Here is a 13,336-nt window from a genome sequence, read left to right as displayed (position 1 = left end):
CAGGTCCACTTCCCTGTCCACTCCCCATAACCCCTTTTTCCCTTATTGGTTAAGAAACTGTCTATCTCTGTCTTAAATTTATTCAATGACCCAGCTTCCACAGCTCTCTGAGGCAGCAAATTGCACAGATTTACAACCCTCTGAGAGAAGAAATTCCTCCTCATTTCAGTTTTAAATGGTTGGCCCTTAATCTAAGATTATGCCGCCTAGTTCTAGTCTCCCCTATCAGTTGGACTATCCTCTCTGCATCCACCTTGTCAAGCCCCCTCATAATCTTATACGTTTCTATAAGGTCACCTCTCATTCTTCTGAATTCCAATGAGTAGAGGCCCAACCTACTCAACCTTTCCTCATAAGTCAACCCCCTCATCTTCATGATAATCATAGGGTTTACCCTACGTGGTGAGATTAAGGCCAGCAGTTTAATCTCCATTTTGCTGCTGTTTGCAGATCACTTGAATTTTTGGATTTATGTTTTTTAAGAACTTCTTTATTGTATTTTAACTCTTTGCCTGCTATCCTGTTATTGTGCAAAGTGTCCAAAATATTCATACAAGGCCGAGGATGAAACTATTTGGAAAAGAGACATGTAACTTTTATAGATTGTGCCAGTGCAAATTCCATGTAGACTCCATTGAGTCTATTAAAAGCTGATCTGGGGGGACAAAAATTAAGGGCCTGATTTTAAAGTGGGGACAGAATTGAGCACGAGATCCTTGAAGCGGACGATGAATCCGCAGACATGGAGGCTTGGCCAATCTTAACTGCCAGGCCTCGCATGAAGAAATTTTCCTGGCATCTCACCCGGATACGGCCAGATCCACTACCCGGGCGGTGGTCGGGAGCAGGAGTTCAGTGGCAGGAAGCCGCAACCGGGGACCCGTGGGAACAGTTCCTGGCAGTCAGTTAAGGGAGTAAATATGGTGGGTTGGGGGGGCTTTCAGGGTGGAATCCAGAGAAAGGGAGGCCTAGGGCTTCCGTGTGAGGCTTGGAGCAGCATTGCTGACCCAAGAGGATACCTAAAATTCTATATTTCGATCTGCCTCCCAGTATTTCTGGCCTGACCAGGAAGCCATCACTGCTTACTTGCTCAGGCTTCTAACCAATATTACAGTCAATCATAGCCCAGATGACATAATTGGGAAATCGATCTGCATATTTAAACAGGACCCTGCTCCCTTTCTATGGGTGTCTTGCTCGCCTGCTCAAAAGAGCAGGTTAAGATCGGGACACAGCAGGAAGGCAGCGGGATCAGAAGGGGTAAATGAATGGCATCATTTTAACAATTTCTGTTCGGTTTCCGCCAGCCAGGGCCCAAGTTTTTTCTTGCTGAGCTTTACCAAAGTATGGCTTCTGGATTTTATTAGTGTTGTGATTCAGTAATGTAGGCGTAACATACATACAAGTATACATATGAAAATGTTGGACAGGAAAAGACCAGCTTACCCATCCAGCCATGCAACCGTGATACCTTGCGCACACTTCCTACCTACCTGGCCAATTAGATTGATAAAAATCTGGAAAATTCCTCTCTAACCCCTTTAGGCAATCGAAACTAGTCCAGGAGACTACATCGACCCTGACTTGTATTACCTATCTTTTGTATGACATGATCACCCCAGCCAGAAACAGGTCCAGCTCTTTTGAAGTTATGCAATAAATCAGTGTTCACCGCACAAGCCGGCAACCTGTTCTACAGGTCAACTCTTCTAAGAAAAGAAGTGCCACCTAACACCCAACCTAGTTCTGCCTGTACGTAACTTGTAAGCCAATTATTAATCCATTGCACTAATCCTACAAGATTCTATCTTGGTAGAGAAACCTCTTGTGAATTAGCTTATCAAAGACTTTCTGAAAGTCCAGGTAGAAAATGTTTACAGGGTTTCCCTCATCAAATTATGACACAATCTTCTTTTCCAGAAGCCGTGTTTAGTGTCCCTGAGGATGTCTTTTCTATCTAACTAGCCATATCAGGTATCTCTTAAGCTACATCTGGCCTCTTACCTATTACGAAAGTCAAACTAATGGGCCTATAGTTATCCAACTTTGCCTTATCACCCTTTTTAAACTAGGTTAGCATCCTTCCAGTCTAAGGAAACAGTCCCTGTTTCTTGTGAGCTGCTCTAGGTGCAAGGGGCTTGTATATCACTTTTTTAAGGGCTCTTTAATGGATGTCAAATGGGCACATATCCTGATCTATTTTAAGGTTCCTTATTCCGACTACGACTGTATCCTGATCTATTTTAATATTAACAACCCTACTGTTAACAGCACAACATATTGCTGTTAGTTGAGCATCATCTTCAAGAATAAACACTGATGCAAAGCACTCATTTAATATTTCTGCATTCCCTGAGAGTCCCTTCTAATCTGTCCTCGAAAATCTCTTGGCCACGATCAGTAGTTCATATGGAACAAGAGATTGCAGTTCTAGTCATGCCCGCATAGGTAAATAATTAATTGCTCTGAAGGTAAACAAATGCAACAGGCATTAAATTGTACAGCAAGATATCACACACATGATCTTTGTACATCTCCAGGCTAAAAATCATTATCTTTATTGGAACCAGTACCATTATCCATTATTTTACTTGTCAGAAGTTGGTTTAAAATGTTGTCAGAATCTTGTCATTTTTCTATTAGCAATTGCAGATGTTTACTCCCTTACTGTGTATCTAGATATCTTTTGTTCCACTGTACCTCAGTCATTAAATGAAGTTGGGCATTCATTATTTTGAATAATTATGTAGAATTAAAGAAAAACAATTACGGGTTATGCAAATTTGTATTTGAATGCTTCATTTAAAAAACAAGTTTTGTTTCTGCCTTGCTGCAATACATAATGTTCTTGGGCTAGGGCAAGCAACCTGCACCTGGGTTCTTGTCAGTGCCATTTAATAACCAGCCTATGTGAATTAAGAAACCATTTATTTAGTATATATTAATATGCTAATAATAACATATATCTAGATATGGGCAGATATACAGTAAGGAAGGGGGTAAACATTGCAATTGCTAATAGAAAAATGATAACATTCTGACACATTTTAAACCAACTTCTCCTATATTATATAATTTATAATATATTGTAATATAATCTTTCCAAATTGCATATTCGTTGAATCAGCCTGCCTAAGTCAGGTACAGTAGTTTTTTTACTTTGCGTACATTTTCACCTAATTTAGTATCATTAGCTTTAGTTTGAATTCTGTTTTAGGAATTATCACAAATTACAGTGAATTTGCACTATGCATGCAGCCCTACATTGCTATTTCCTACTTCTAATAGAAATGCTCATTTTTCTAATGAAACACAAAGAAACAGAAGCAAAGCACAGACAGTCTATAAAATCGGCCTTCAGGCATACAAATTTCTAATGTAAATTCTTACTGCTAAGAGTATAAATCTGTGGTTAAACCTTCTACAGGGATTGGGGTGAAAATGACAGAAAAGTTTTGGGGAGAAGCAGGAAACAACAGCAGAATTTTTTGGCTGTAATTTGTACATTAGGGCAATTTGCTGCTTTGCTAGAAATAAGGAAGAGCTATTCATTGGGTAGAAAATGTCAGCAGTGGGAAACTTGAATTTCCATTTGCGGAAACCCTGCTGAAGTAGATTACAGCATTCCAAGTTGAGTAACTACGTATTGAACTGATTTTAGTTTGTTTCAGCAACGACCATGAAGTGAGTAAATTGAAAGCAATCTTTCGCTGAATGAAAGGAATTGCAGCACCAGCAGTTCTTGTTTGAAAAACAACTTCCATTCTTGTGTATTTGTTACTCCTGCTTTTGAAATAATTTTGTTGAGTAATCTCATCAGGTTAACTGGATGGTAAGCGATACTTTTATCTTGCAGTATTTGCTGCTTAAATAAAAAGAAAATCGAAAAAGATGTTCATTAGATGAAACTTAAAGAAAAGTGGTTGAACTAGTTAAAACATTCATTATTAAAACAGTTTATTTTAATCCACAGAGAGATGGCTCTTACACAAATGATGATGAGTCAGTGGACATAGAAAATGAGAGTGCAAGTGGGAACAGATTTGAAGAGTACGAGTGGTGTGGGCAGAAGAGAATACGAGCTACAACCTTATTAGAAGGTGGCTTTCGAGGTATGCAATATTGTGAAGGTTTTCTACACTGTTAGCTAATTTATAAATCTACCCTTGCAGAAGCTTTTTTTTTACAGCTTTATAATAAAATCTTTGGTATAAATTATTTCCCAAAGACTTAAAAAAAAAAATATGGATCTGTTTTAACCTTTTAACCTCTTGTATGCTTTTGACATTAGGTAAGAGTACAGTTGAGTGACTATTGTATTCTGTGTGGCCTGTGTCTAGAATTGCCATCGATGGCCCAGTCCAAAACCAGGAAGGGCAAGGGTTTGGCTGAAGACCAGGCATTTGAAAATTTAAATAAAAATCTGCAGAGATTTTCTGGACCTCATGTCATGTGCAGTAATACGGTGGTCTAAAAAAATGGTTTCAGGTCTAATTTGCTCTGGAAGGAAATAAGGATAACGTAAAAACACTTAATTGCATTTACGTAATATCGATCACTTTCTCAGGACATCGGTGGGTTTCACAGCTATTGAAGTACACTTGAAGTGCAGTCACTTTGCGTGTAGCAAGGTGCACAACCAGCAAATGAGAGAAATTAACAGTGAATCTGCTTTTTTTGGTGGCATTGGTTGAAAGAACAATGTTGGCTAGGACACCAGGAGAACTCCCTGCTTTGCTCTGAAAAGTGGCACGGGCTCTTTTACGTCCACCTGAACAAGCAGAGGGGGCTTGGTTATACATCTCATCAAGAGGACAGGTACCTTTGAGAATGCAGCATTCCCTCATTGCATTGAAGTGCCAGCCTGCTCTCAAGTGTAAATGTGTATTAATGACTGAATCTAAAGTGTCTGAGAATATTAGGTATAACTACTTAATGGACCTCAATCATGTATATGTTTCTAAATCAATGATTACAATTTAAAAAAATTGAATTGATAGCATTTCCTAACTCTCCAATGCCTTTTTATCAGATCTTGTGGAACTGAAAAGTAAAAAAGCAAACTATCTTTTTTCTCTCCAGCAAAGTAGTGTTTTCCAAAACAATTTCCCACTTCTCCGTGTTGCCCATCAGCTGCCCTGCCATCTCTCATTGTTTTCTTACTATTATCGCTTGCTCTTTTACTTTCTTTCCTCCCACTTTTGCAGTCAATATCCCAAAATTGATCTTTAATGATTACTATTTCTGATCTGCAGCTGGAAATGTTGGCGTACATACAGAATAGATTTTAAATTGAAAATTGGAGGAAAAACAATACTTTTATCGTCTGTTTTTCATTTGGCAAAGTTAATCGGTGGCCTGAGTCTAAATATTTGGTTCAAGACTGGATGGTAGATCACCGTACATGAGTCAGTGGTATTCTGTTTAGAGGTTGAAATGCAACCGGAGATTTAAGGGAATACTCCAGGATAGTCTCAAATGGTTTTGTTTCCTATGTTATTCTATGTTCCCAATTTTTAATCAGATCATCCTGAAATATTTAAATGTTCACTTGCCGGCTGGCTGGCTTGGCCACCTGAACCGTGATTTTCTTATTGCCTTGTTTCAGGCAGCATTAGGTGCTCTGGCGTGGTGTTTTCAATCCAAGCCAGGTTTAGTTTACAAATAAATTAGCCATTTTTAAGGAATGTTGGGATTGGAATATAAAAATCTCCTAATTTCTTGGCGTCTCAACATGCCTTGCCTGGGCAGATCAGTTTGATTATTGTACCTAGACTTTCACTAATATGGTGCTTAGGTTATTGAATTTGAGAGAAGTCACAGCTGATGATACTCGTGCTGACAAAATTGCATTAATTACTGAATAATGCGTGTTAATGTTTTTTGGGGGGAAGCAGGATTGCTCAGTACTGCACAGTTTCTTTTGGAAACTTGTGAGATGCAATTTCATAGTTTATTATCCAAAAATAAAACAATCATACAGCAATGGAATGGAATTGTTTGCCTACCGTAAAGAGATATATTGCTTGTCTGTATTGTGCATTTATATCTCCTTCTTTATCCAAAGGTAAATTGGACTTGTAAAAACCTTTATAAATACCTAGTGCAGCTACTGCAAAACCGTATAGTTTTAGTCTGTAGAAATCTGTGTGAAAGACTAAAAATCTGGTGGTAAATTCCCTTTAAAGAAACCTGTCAAATCTAAGCCATTCGCTCATCGCTAATATTTGACCTTTACTTGACCAGTCCTGGGGAATGTAATTTTAGCAGGGCTCTGCTTCTGGCTCACTGAGGGCAGAAGAGCTGAGAAATGAGAGCTTGTCAAACAAAATTCCCCGTTATCTCCCTTGTTTTACCTAAATGAGGTAGGGCAAGGAGCACAGTGTCTCATTTCAGAAGTTATAAAATATTGAAAAAGCTGTGTCTAGTGGGAGCTGCCAGGGGGGATTACAGGTACAAGGGCTGCGATCAATTTGTACCGTTTTTCTAATGAAAGCTTCAGAATTTGTGTTCACAGCTGGGCCTGTCATGTCAGCTGAAGAACAAGTCTGTGTTCTTAACTAGATTGAAAGGGAGAGAATATGCACTTGGCAAAATCTTCAAGGAACCACTTCATGGTGATCAGTATTGGAGCATATTGTATTCTTTTAAGGGGCAGTAATAAATGTGGGAGCAGAGCGTTTTAATCCTTTTGAATATTACATAGGATTACATAGAATATATGATCGGCCATTCAGCCCAACCAGTCCATGCCAACGTTTATGCTCTACTTGAGCCTCCTCTCGTCTTTCTCACCTAAATCTATCAGCATAACCTTCTATTCCTTTCTCCCTCATTTGCTTGACTAGTCTCCCCTCAAATCATCTATACTATTCGCTTCTACCATTCCCTGTGGTAGCGAGTTCTACATTCTCACCACTCTTTGGGTAAAGAAGTTTCTTCTGAATTCCCTATTGGATTTTTTGGTGACTATCTTATATTGATGGCCTCTAGTTATGCACTTCCCCACAAGTGGAAACATTCTCTCTGTATCCACTCTATCAAAACCATTTGCAATTTTAAAGACCTCTATTAGGTCACCCCTCCACCTTTTTTCAAGAGAAAAAAGACCCAGCCTGTTGGATCTGAAGCATGGACATTATTTTGTAACCTGTTCAAGAAGGTTAAAAAATATCAGGTACTGTTGTAAGAAAGAAATATGTAGCTTCATAGGGTTGTTCAGTGGTTTGGTGCCCCTGTATGCTGTGTTTAGAGTTTGAGATTGTGATTGCAGTTCACTTAGAGTGAGCTGTCCGTTTCAGGCATGGAGGATGTTTTGAGTGAGGGAGTTTCACAGGGAGTATTTGTGAGGATCTTTGGTCGCAAACAAGCACCCTTTTATGGTTGGCTGCATAGTACCAATGACGACAGCTAGGTATGTTGCCTGTGTTTGTTCATTCTGTTTTAAGTACACAGCACAAAATGTATAAGGCTGTGATTGGAAGAAAAATGTATCAAAACTGGTTCTCCCAAATTTTTATTTGGTTTGGAATTGAATTTGCTGAGCTTTTTTCTCTCTCCACCTCTCCTGAAGACCTTAACTGCTGCTGGATCTGGTTCCACCGGCACTGGAGGCTTTTATATTCCTCAGCTAAGTGGTTATTCTTCATATGAGAGTCTGAGTAGTTTTATGACAAAATGAAGTGGCAGAAGAGTACAAGAGAGATGGTGTGGTGTACCATTTTTTCACTTTGGAATTGGCTAGATGCACTATATTGGTATTTCCAATATTTCCTTTTGAACATTTTTTTATAAAAATATAACTTTCAGAACATCGAGGTACATAGTAAATATCAATAACGTACAACAGAAGGTGAAATCTCAAACCTTTGTCCTCATTTGCAATGTCTTTTCAAAAAAGCTGTTTTTATTCAATGTATCATGCACTTTAGGAAAAATAAATAAATCTATTAACCTAAAAATCGAATTGGTTCAGCCTAAACCAGGACTATCATCTTTAAATGATTCACTGCAGTTTAAAGAAAGTGACTTTGAACAGTAACTAACTGAGGGTGCTCACAGATAGCAGACTATTGACACGCTGTGGATGAAACTATAGTAACTGTGGAATGAGCAAGGAGATAAGAAAGTAATGATGGCATCAGAAAACATTTGAAGCTGTGCTTTCATACCTGCTTTGTAATGTGACTTCAAAGCAGAGGGAGGGGGGTTGTTCTGCCTGAGTAAGTCCCCTCTCGCTGCAAACCACTGACTGAGGAAATCTTCGGTTGTTATTTCGGCCTGAGCAGATGGGACTAAGTAGATTAGGTAGCGATAGGTCAGAGGCGGCCAGTTGTTCCCTTCTGTTCAGTTCCATTTAGGGATTTCGGGTCGATTGGCATCATGTGTCATTCCTCTAGTGATATCGCTCAGGTATTGATCCAGTCTAGACAAGAGCTGGAGGCATCGCAGAGAACGCGTGCTGCACCATGCATAATGTGATTGAAAGGCAGTTAAAATGGCACTGACCTTTTCAGGGAGGATTAGATTGCCTGCCAAGTCTGTTTAAAGCAAGTGATAACGCGAGGTAAGGAAAACTGTCCGGACAACTTCAGAGAGAGAGAGAGAGAGAGAGAGAGAGGTTGGGCAAGAATGTTGTACAGACCTCTGCTGGGCTTTTTGAAATAGCACTATTCTGTTGTGCAGGTTTGAAGATGATTGAAGTTTATAAGGAAATTGCTTCACATTTCAGGTTCAGAAAAAAATGGAAGAACATGCAGAAGCCCCATAAAATATAACTGATTTGCAGTTTTCAGGTTTAATGCTAGCTCCTGAACGCAGGGTATCAATTATTTTAATAGTCAGTGTTTGAGCAGGCCTGTGTTTTTATTAATATTTCAATTGAAAAATTAAAGCTTAAAGACTGAATATAGTTTTGGCTTCACTTAATTTTCTTCCTACTGTGTGTGGTTCGTTAATGAAGGTGTAAAATAAACTGATGATGCTAAGTAGCTCCTGTAGCTGACCAGGTAGCATCATCATCATTTATTAAAATCCCCTTGGAAGCTTCTATTTGAGGGTCTCGGGTTTTGAGATTCCCTAGACTCAGAAGTTGCAATTTGTTGGGGTGGATGGGGGGAGGGGGGAGGTTATGACATTGTAAGCATAATGGGAAGATTTCCTATTATTGTCATTTCTAATAAAATTGTAAATGTGGTTTTTAATACTTTGATTTTTCCAGAAATAGTAAAAGTGGGGAATCTTCATGATATATTTACAGTGTTGTTAGCACATAGCTGCCAGAGTAAATCTCCCATGATGAAGTGGATCAGTTCTTGTGCTGCTGGGTGAGATAACCTGGGCTGTGTAGATTGAGTGGAGAAGAAAAGTGACGCATTGTGTATCCGTGCACAGTGCAGTCCCCTTTATAGTTAGGGCATTGTAGGTAGAGCGCTAATATTGAAATCTTGGCAATGTCACACTATCTCTTTTTTTGCTTTGCATACAGTAGTTGATTTTGAAGTGTGGAGCTGAGTATGAACTAATTTGGAGGCAGTATTGAATTGTTGAGTGATGCACGTGCAGAGAGAGAGAGAAACCAGGAATCTTTTCAGACAAACATTAGAAGTTCCAGATATCTGTGAAAGGGAAATAGAGAGGGACTCAATGTAAAATTCTCAACGTATTCCAATATAATTGAATAGGATAAGGGATACTAGGAGCTTGTACTTGGACCTGTCTACTGTGAGTTATAAGCTTTTTAATGTGCTGTTCTTCCAGTTACAGTGTGACTTCATGAGAGCAGCTTAAGATGAACTATTTATTTTGGTATTGGAGCATGTTTACCAAAAGTAGAAATAGTTCAGCTCACCCCATTTGGTAACAGTCAGAAGGTTTAAGACCCATTCCAGGACTTGAATACACTATGCTACCACTTCCAGTGCAGAACTGAGGGTGCCATCCATTAGATTAATTAGGAATGGAGGATTTTTCTAATGATTCATAGATGTTAGAGATCCTGTGGCTATTCAAAGAAGAGCAGGTCTATTCTTGTGGTATGCTGGTTAACTGTTCTTTCCCCCTCATTGTTGTTTGTGGAATTTGGTCTGCACAAAGTGGCTGCTACATTTGTTCGCTGAACAATCACTGCACTTCAGGACAATCTTATTCTACATAAAGTGCTTTGAGATGAAAGATGTGAAAAGTTGTCATTTACATGCAAGTCTGAGAACTGGGAGCTGCAGGGAGTTAGACATTGGATTTTCAACCCTTGGATCTAGGTTCAAATTCACCACAAAGATATAATGATGGGGCTGCAGGAACATTGGAACAGAAGTAGGCTGTTCAGCTGTTCACCTCGAGCTTGTTCCACAATTCAATTAGATCATGGCCGACCTGTATCTTAACTTCATCTACCCACCTTCGTTCCGTAACCTTTAATACCTTTAATAAGGATTCTATGTACAATGAATTTGGGTAATCTGAGTCCAGTTCCGTGTGGGGATGGGCTTATCACACAAAGTTATCGCTAAGTTAGCATTAATGTGTAATATTGACAGGTTAAGTGGTGTGGAAAATTGAAAAAAAATAGGTCACTGGTGTTGTAGAGGATACTATTCTGAGGTTGGGGCTGATTCACATTTTTGGGATTCAGTAAAGGATGGTTTGGTCTGCATCCAGCTGGAAGTGCTTGATGGTGAAATAAGTGCCTGAAATGGAAAGTGTTCCACTCCCCAGCAGTACCTACCCCCACCTTAATGAGCACAAAAAATTAAATGCAAATCAACTAACTCAAATCGAATGATACTGGCCAGTGGATAAAGTATAAAGTGGTCGATTGAACCCTATCTCTAGATCACCATTAGCAAATGGAGTTGCTCTCCATGACTCCATTTTAAGTCTAAGTTTAGCTGCAGCTTTAGACATAAAAATTGAATTATACAAATATATAGATATTTGACTGACATTCTTGGCCCTTCCCTAAGCATTACCTGAATTATGCTTTTTTTTAGATTTACTTCCATTTCTTATCATGGACTCCACATTTTAATTGGAGTGAAAGCTAGAGTTGATAATTTGGATGGTTTTCCAATATTGTTCTAAGTAAAAATAGCTATGTTAACAAGTGGTGTGACAAATTTTTTCTGTATATTCATGCTGCAATTAATGAATATATATTTAGGCACAGATAATAAAATCGTCTATGGAAAGCTGTTCCTCCAAGCCCTCTTGGAACCATGAATATTATCTATGGAATTGAATGAGTCAGGTTTGAATAAAAATAATTTTAGTATCAGCAGATCATGAAGTTATTCTTTGACTGAATTGGTGGAGAGAAAAGATTTTGTTGAATTTCAAAGTTTTCATTGAGATTTTACCTGAGGATATTTACTTCTCCAGGAGATTCAGTAACTTTAGACCAATCCACGTTGTAAGTAGTCTGCTGGAAGGAGCAGATTGGGTGGGTAGCTTTTTTTAAATTGTTCTTGAAGCCCAAGTATACTGCAGTAGTTTGGAATGGTACAGATCAGTTTCAAGGTGTGATATCTTCATTGATGAGAAACCCCGCTGACCTTCACTCTGTTCCCCCCACCTTGTGGTTTTGTGACTGATGGGGCACATGGGGCAGATAGTCGTGATAAATAATATGAGATCACTATTTTTGTGCAATAGATATCCATCTTGTTGTGAAAATGATTTCATGGCACATGAATCTGGAAATGACTCCTTTATTTTGCCCGCCTCCCGTAGTAGGCTTCCTCGGTGAATACCTGCAATATTACAAATACTTCATTATAGGCAACTGTGGAGCACTGTTTAATATCTATTTTCTTCCAAGCAAGAAATAGGTGACAGTTAACAGTTCTGAACAATGATATCATTATCTTCACATAGCAATGGGTGCCATAGTCTTCCTGACAATATTTTCATTTGGACGGCTATCTCTACTAGAAATTGCGTGCTCCCAGCTATTGCACAGCTGACTGGCCGAGCAACCTAGTGCCTTTCATGAATTGTAAAGTCAATAGTTGAATGACTAACATCACTTTATTTGTCTATTACCTGTATTAAAAAATAATCACTTTGAGCAAATGCATTACGAGTGCAGCGTACCTGCAATTGTACACCGAAATATCCTCTATCGAGATTATGATCAATGGGTTTTCCAAAGTGATTGACCAGCGACGCGAGCAGTGGGTGCAGTGAATACAATGATAACTATTGTTGTTGCAGTGCTAAGTGGAGCCTGTGCATTTTCATGCTCCGGAAGCTGGGGGATAATTTTTCAACTGGTACAGTTTCTATGATTTGACGTCCTGTAGTACCTTTTTATGGGAGTCTGAGCTCGCCAAAATAGACCAGGAGTACTTCCTAAAGATAATGGGATCGCTTTACGAGCCAGTCTAAGTGAGGCATGCTCCCTGCAGTGTATATTCCCTTAAATATCCCACTGCCACAAAGTTTATATCTGTATATAATATAACGCTGTTGCAGGGTTAAATTTAGATGGAACTGATGGCCCATACCCGCTTTTAAAAATAATTTTGCTATTCTAACTTCTAACAATTTAGCAAAATAATGTAATGTAACTATTATATGGAGGTGTGGTTTAAAAAGTAGTCATCTAATTTGATGGGGTTAATTTGACATAAATACAGATCGCCCATTCCTTCGTGCCCTGACAACTAAGTAGCTTGCTTGTTCTTTTCAGAAGGCATTCAAGCAAACCACCTAGTGTGGGACTGGATCACTTGTTAGATTCCCTTCCTGAAGTGCAATAGTAAATAAGTTGGGTTTTTAAACAAAACAAACCGACAGTTTTAATTTTTCTGATGCTACTCCACAAATTACTAGATTTTTGAATTTGGTTTCACAACTTGCCGTAGAGGGATTTAAACTGATGATCTTTGGGTTTCTAATCCAGTAAAATAACTAGTACACTGCCATACTCCTGCTAACACACACTTCAAGAATTATCATCTCAACCTGATGCTCTGGAGACTATTGCTATAAAATAATTTCAAGAAATACTGATTTTCCTCCAGTCCAAATAAGAGTGACTTTGATTTGTTGTCTTTTTGTTTAAAATGTTATATATCTGTCCTTAGCCCAAATGGTCTTAACCAAACTTTCTCCTAAAATTCTCTTTTTCAAGCATCCCTGTATTCTAATTTGAAAGTAATTGGGAAGTTGTAGATCTTACTAAACACACAGCTTGCATGCATATATAAACACACAGTTTGTAGGCCTTTTGGGCAGCATCTGATGGGGGCTAACTGTATTTGACACACAGCAACTTCTTACCTCCACACCAGATAATTGCATTGTCAACTATTCAACGAAGTGGCAGGTGACA

General features: G+C 38.8%; 1 protein-coding gene across 8 annotated transcripts in view; it reads left to right on the top strand.

The window, feature by feature from the left end:
* rnf220a (ring finger protein 220a) overlaps positions 1–13,336 on the top strand; it is a 511,280-nt gene that overhangs the window by 373,374 nt on the left and 124,570 nt on the right. For all 8 annotated transcript variants that reach the window (XM_070886783.1, XM_070886789.1, XM_070886786.1 and 5 more), the window contains exon 8: positions 3,974–4,112. In XM_070886783.1, coding sequence (XP_070742884.1) covers positions 3,974–4,112 — 139 coding nt within the window. The remainder of the gene's footprint in view (positions 1–3,973; positions 4,113–13,336) is intronic.

Source organism: Pristiophorus japonicus, chromosome 8 (assembly GCF_044704955.1).
Source record: "Pristiophorus japonicus isolate sPriJap1 chromosome 8, sPriJap1.hap1, whole genome shotgun sequence".
Taxonomy (NCBI): Eukaryota; Metazoa; Chordata; class Chondrichthyes; family Pristiophoridae; genus Pristiophorus; species Pristiophorus japonicus.
This window is presented reverse-complemented; position numbering and strand designations above follow the sequence as displayed.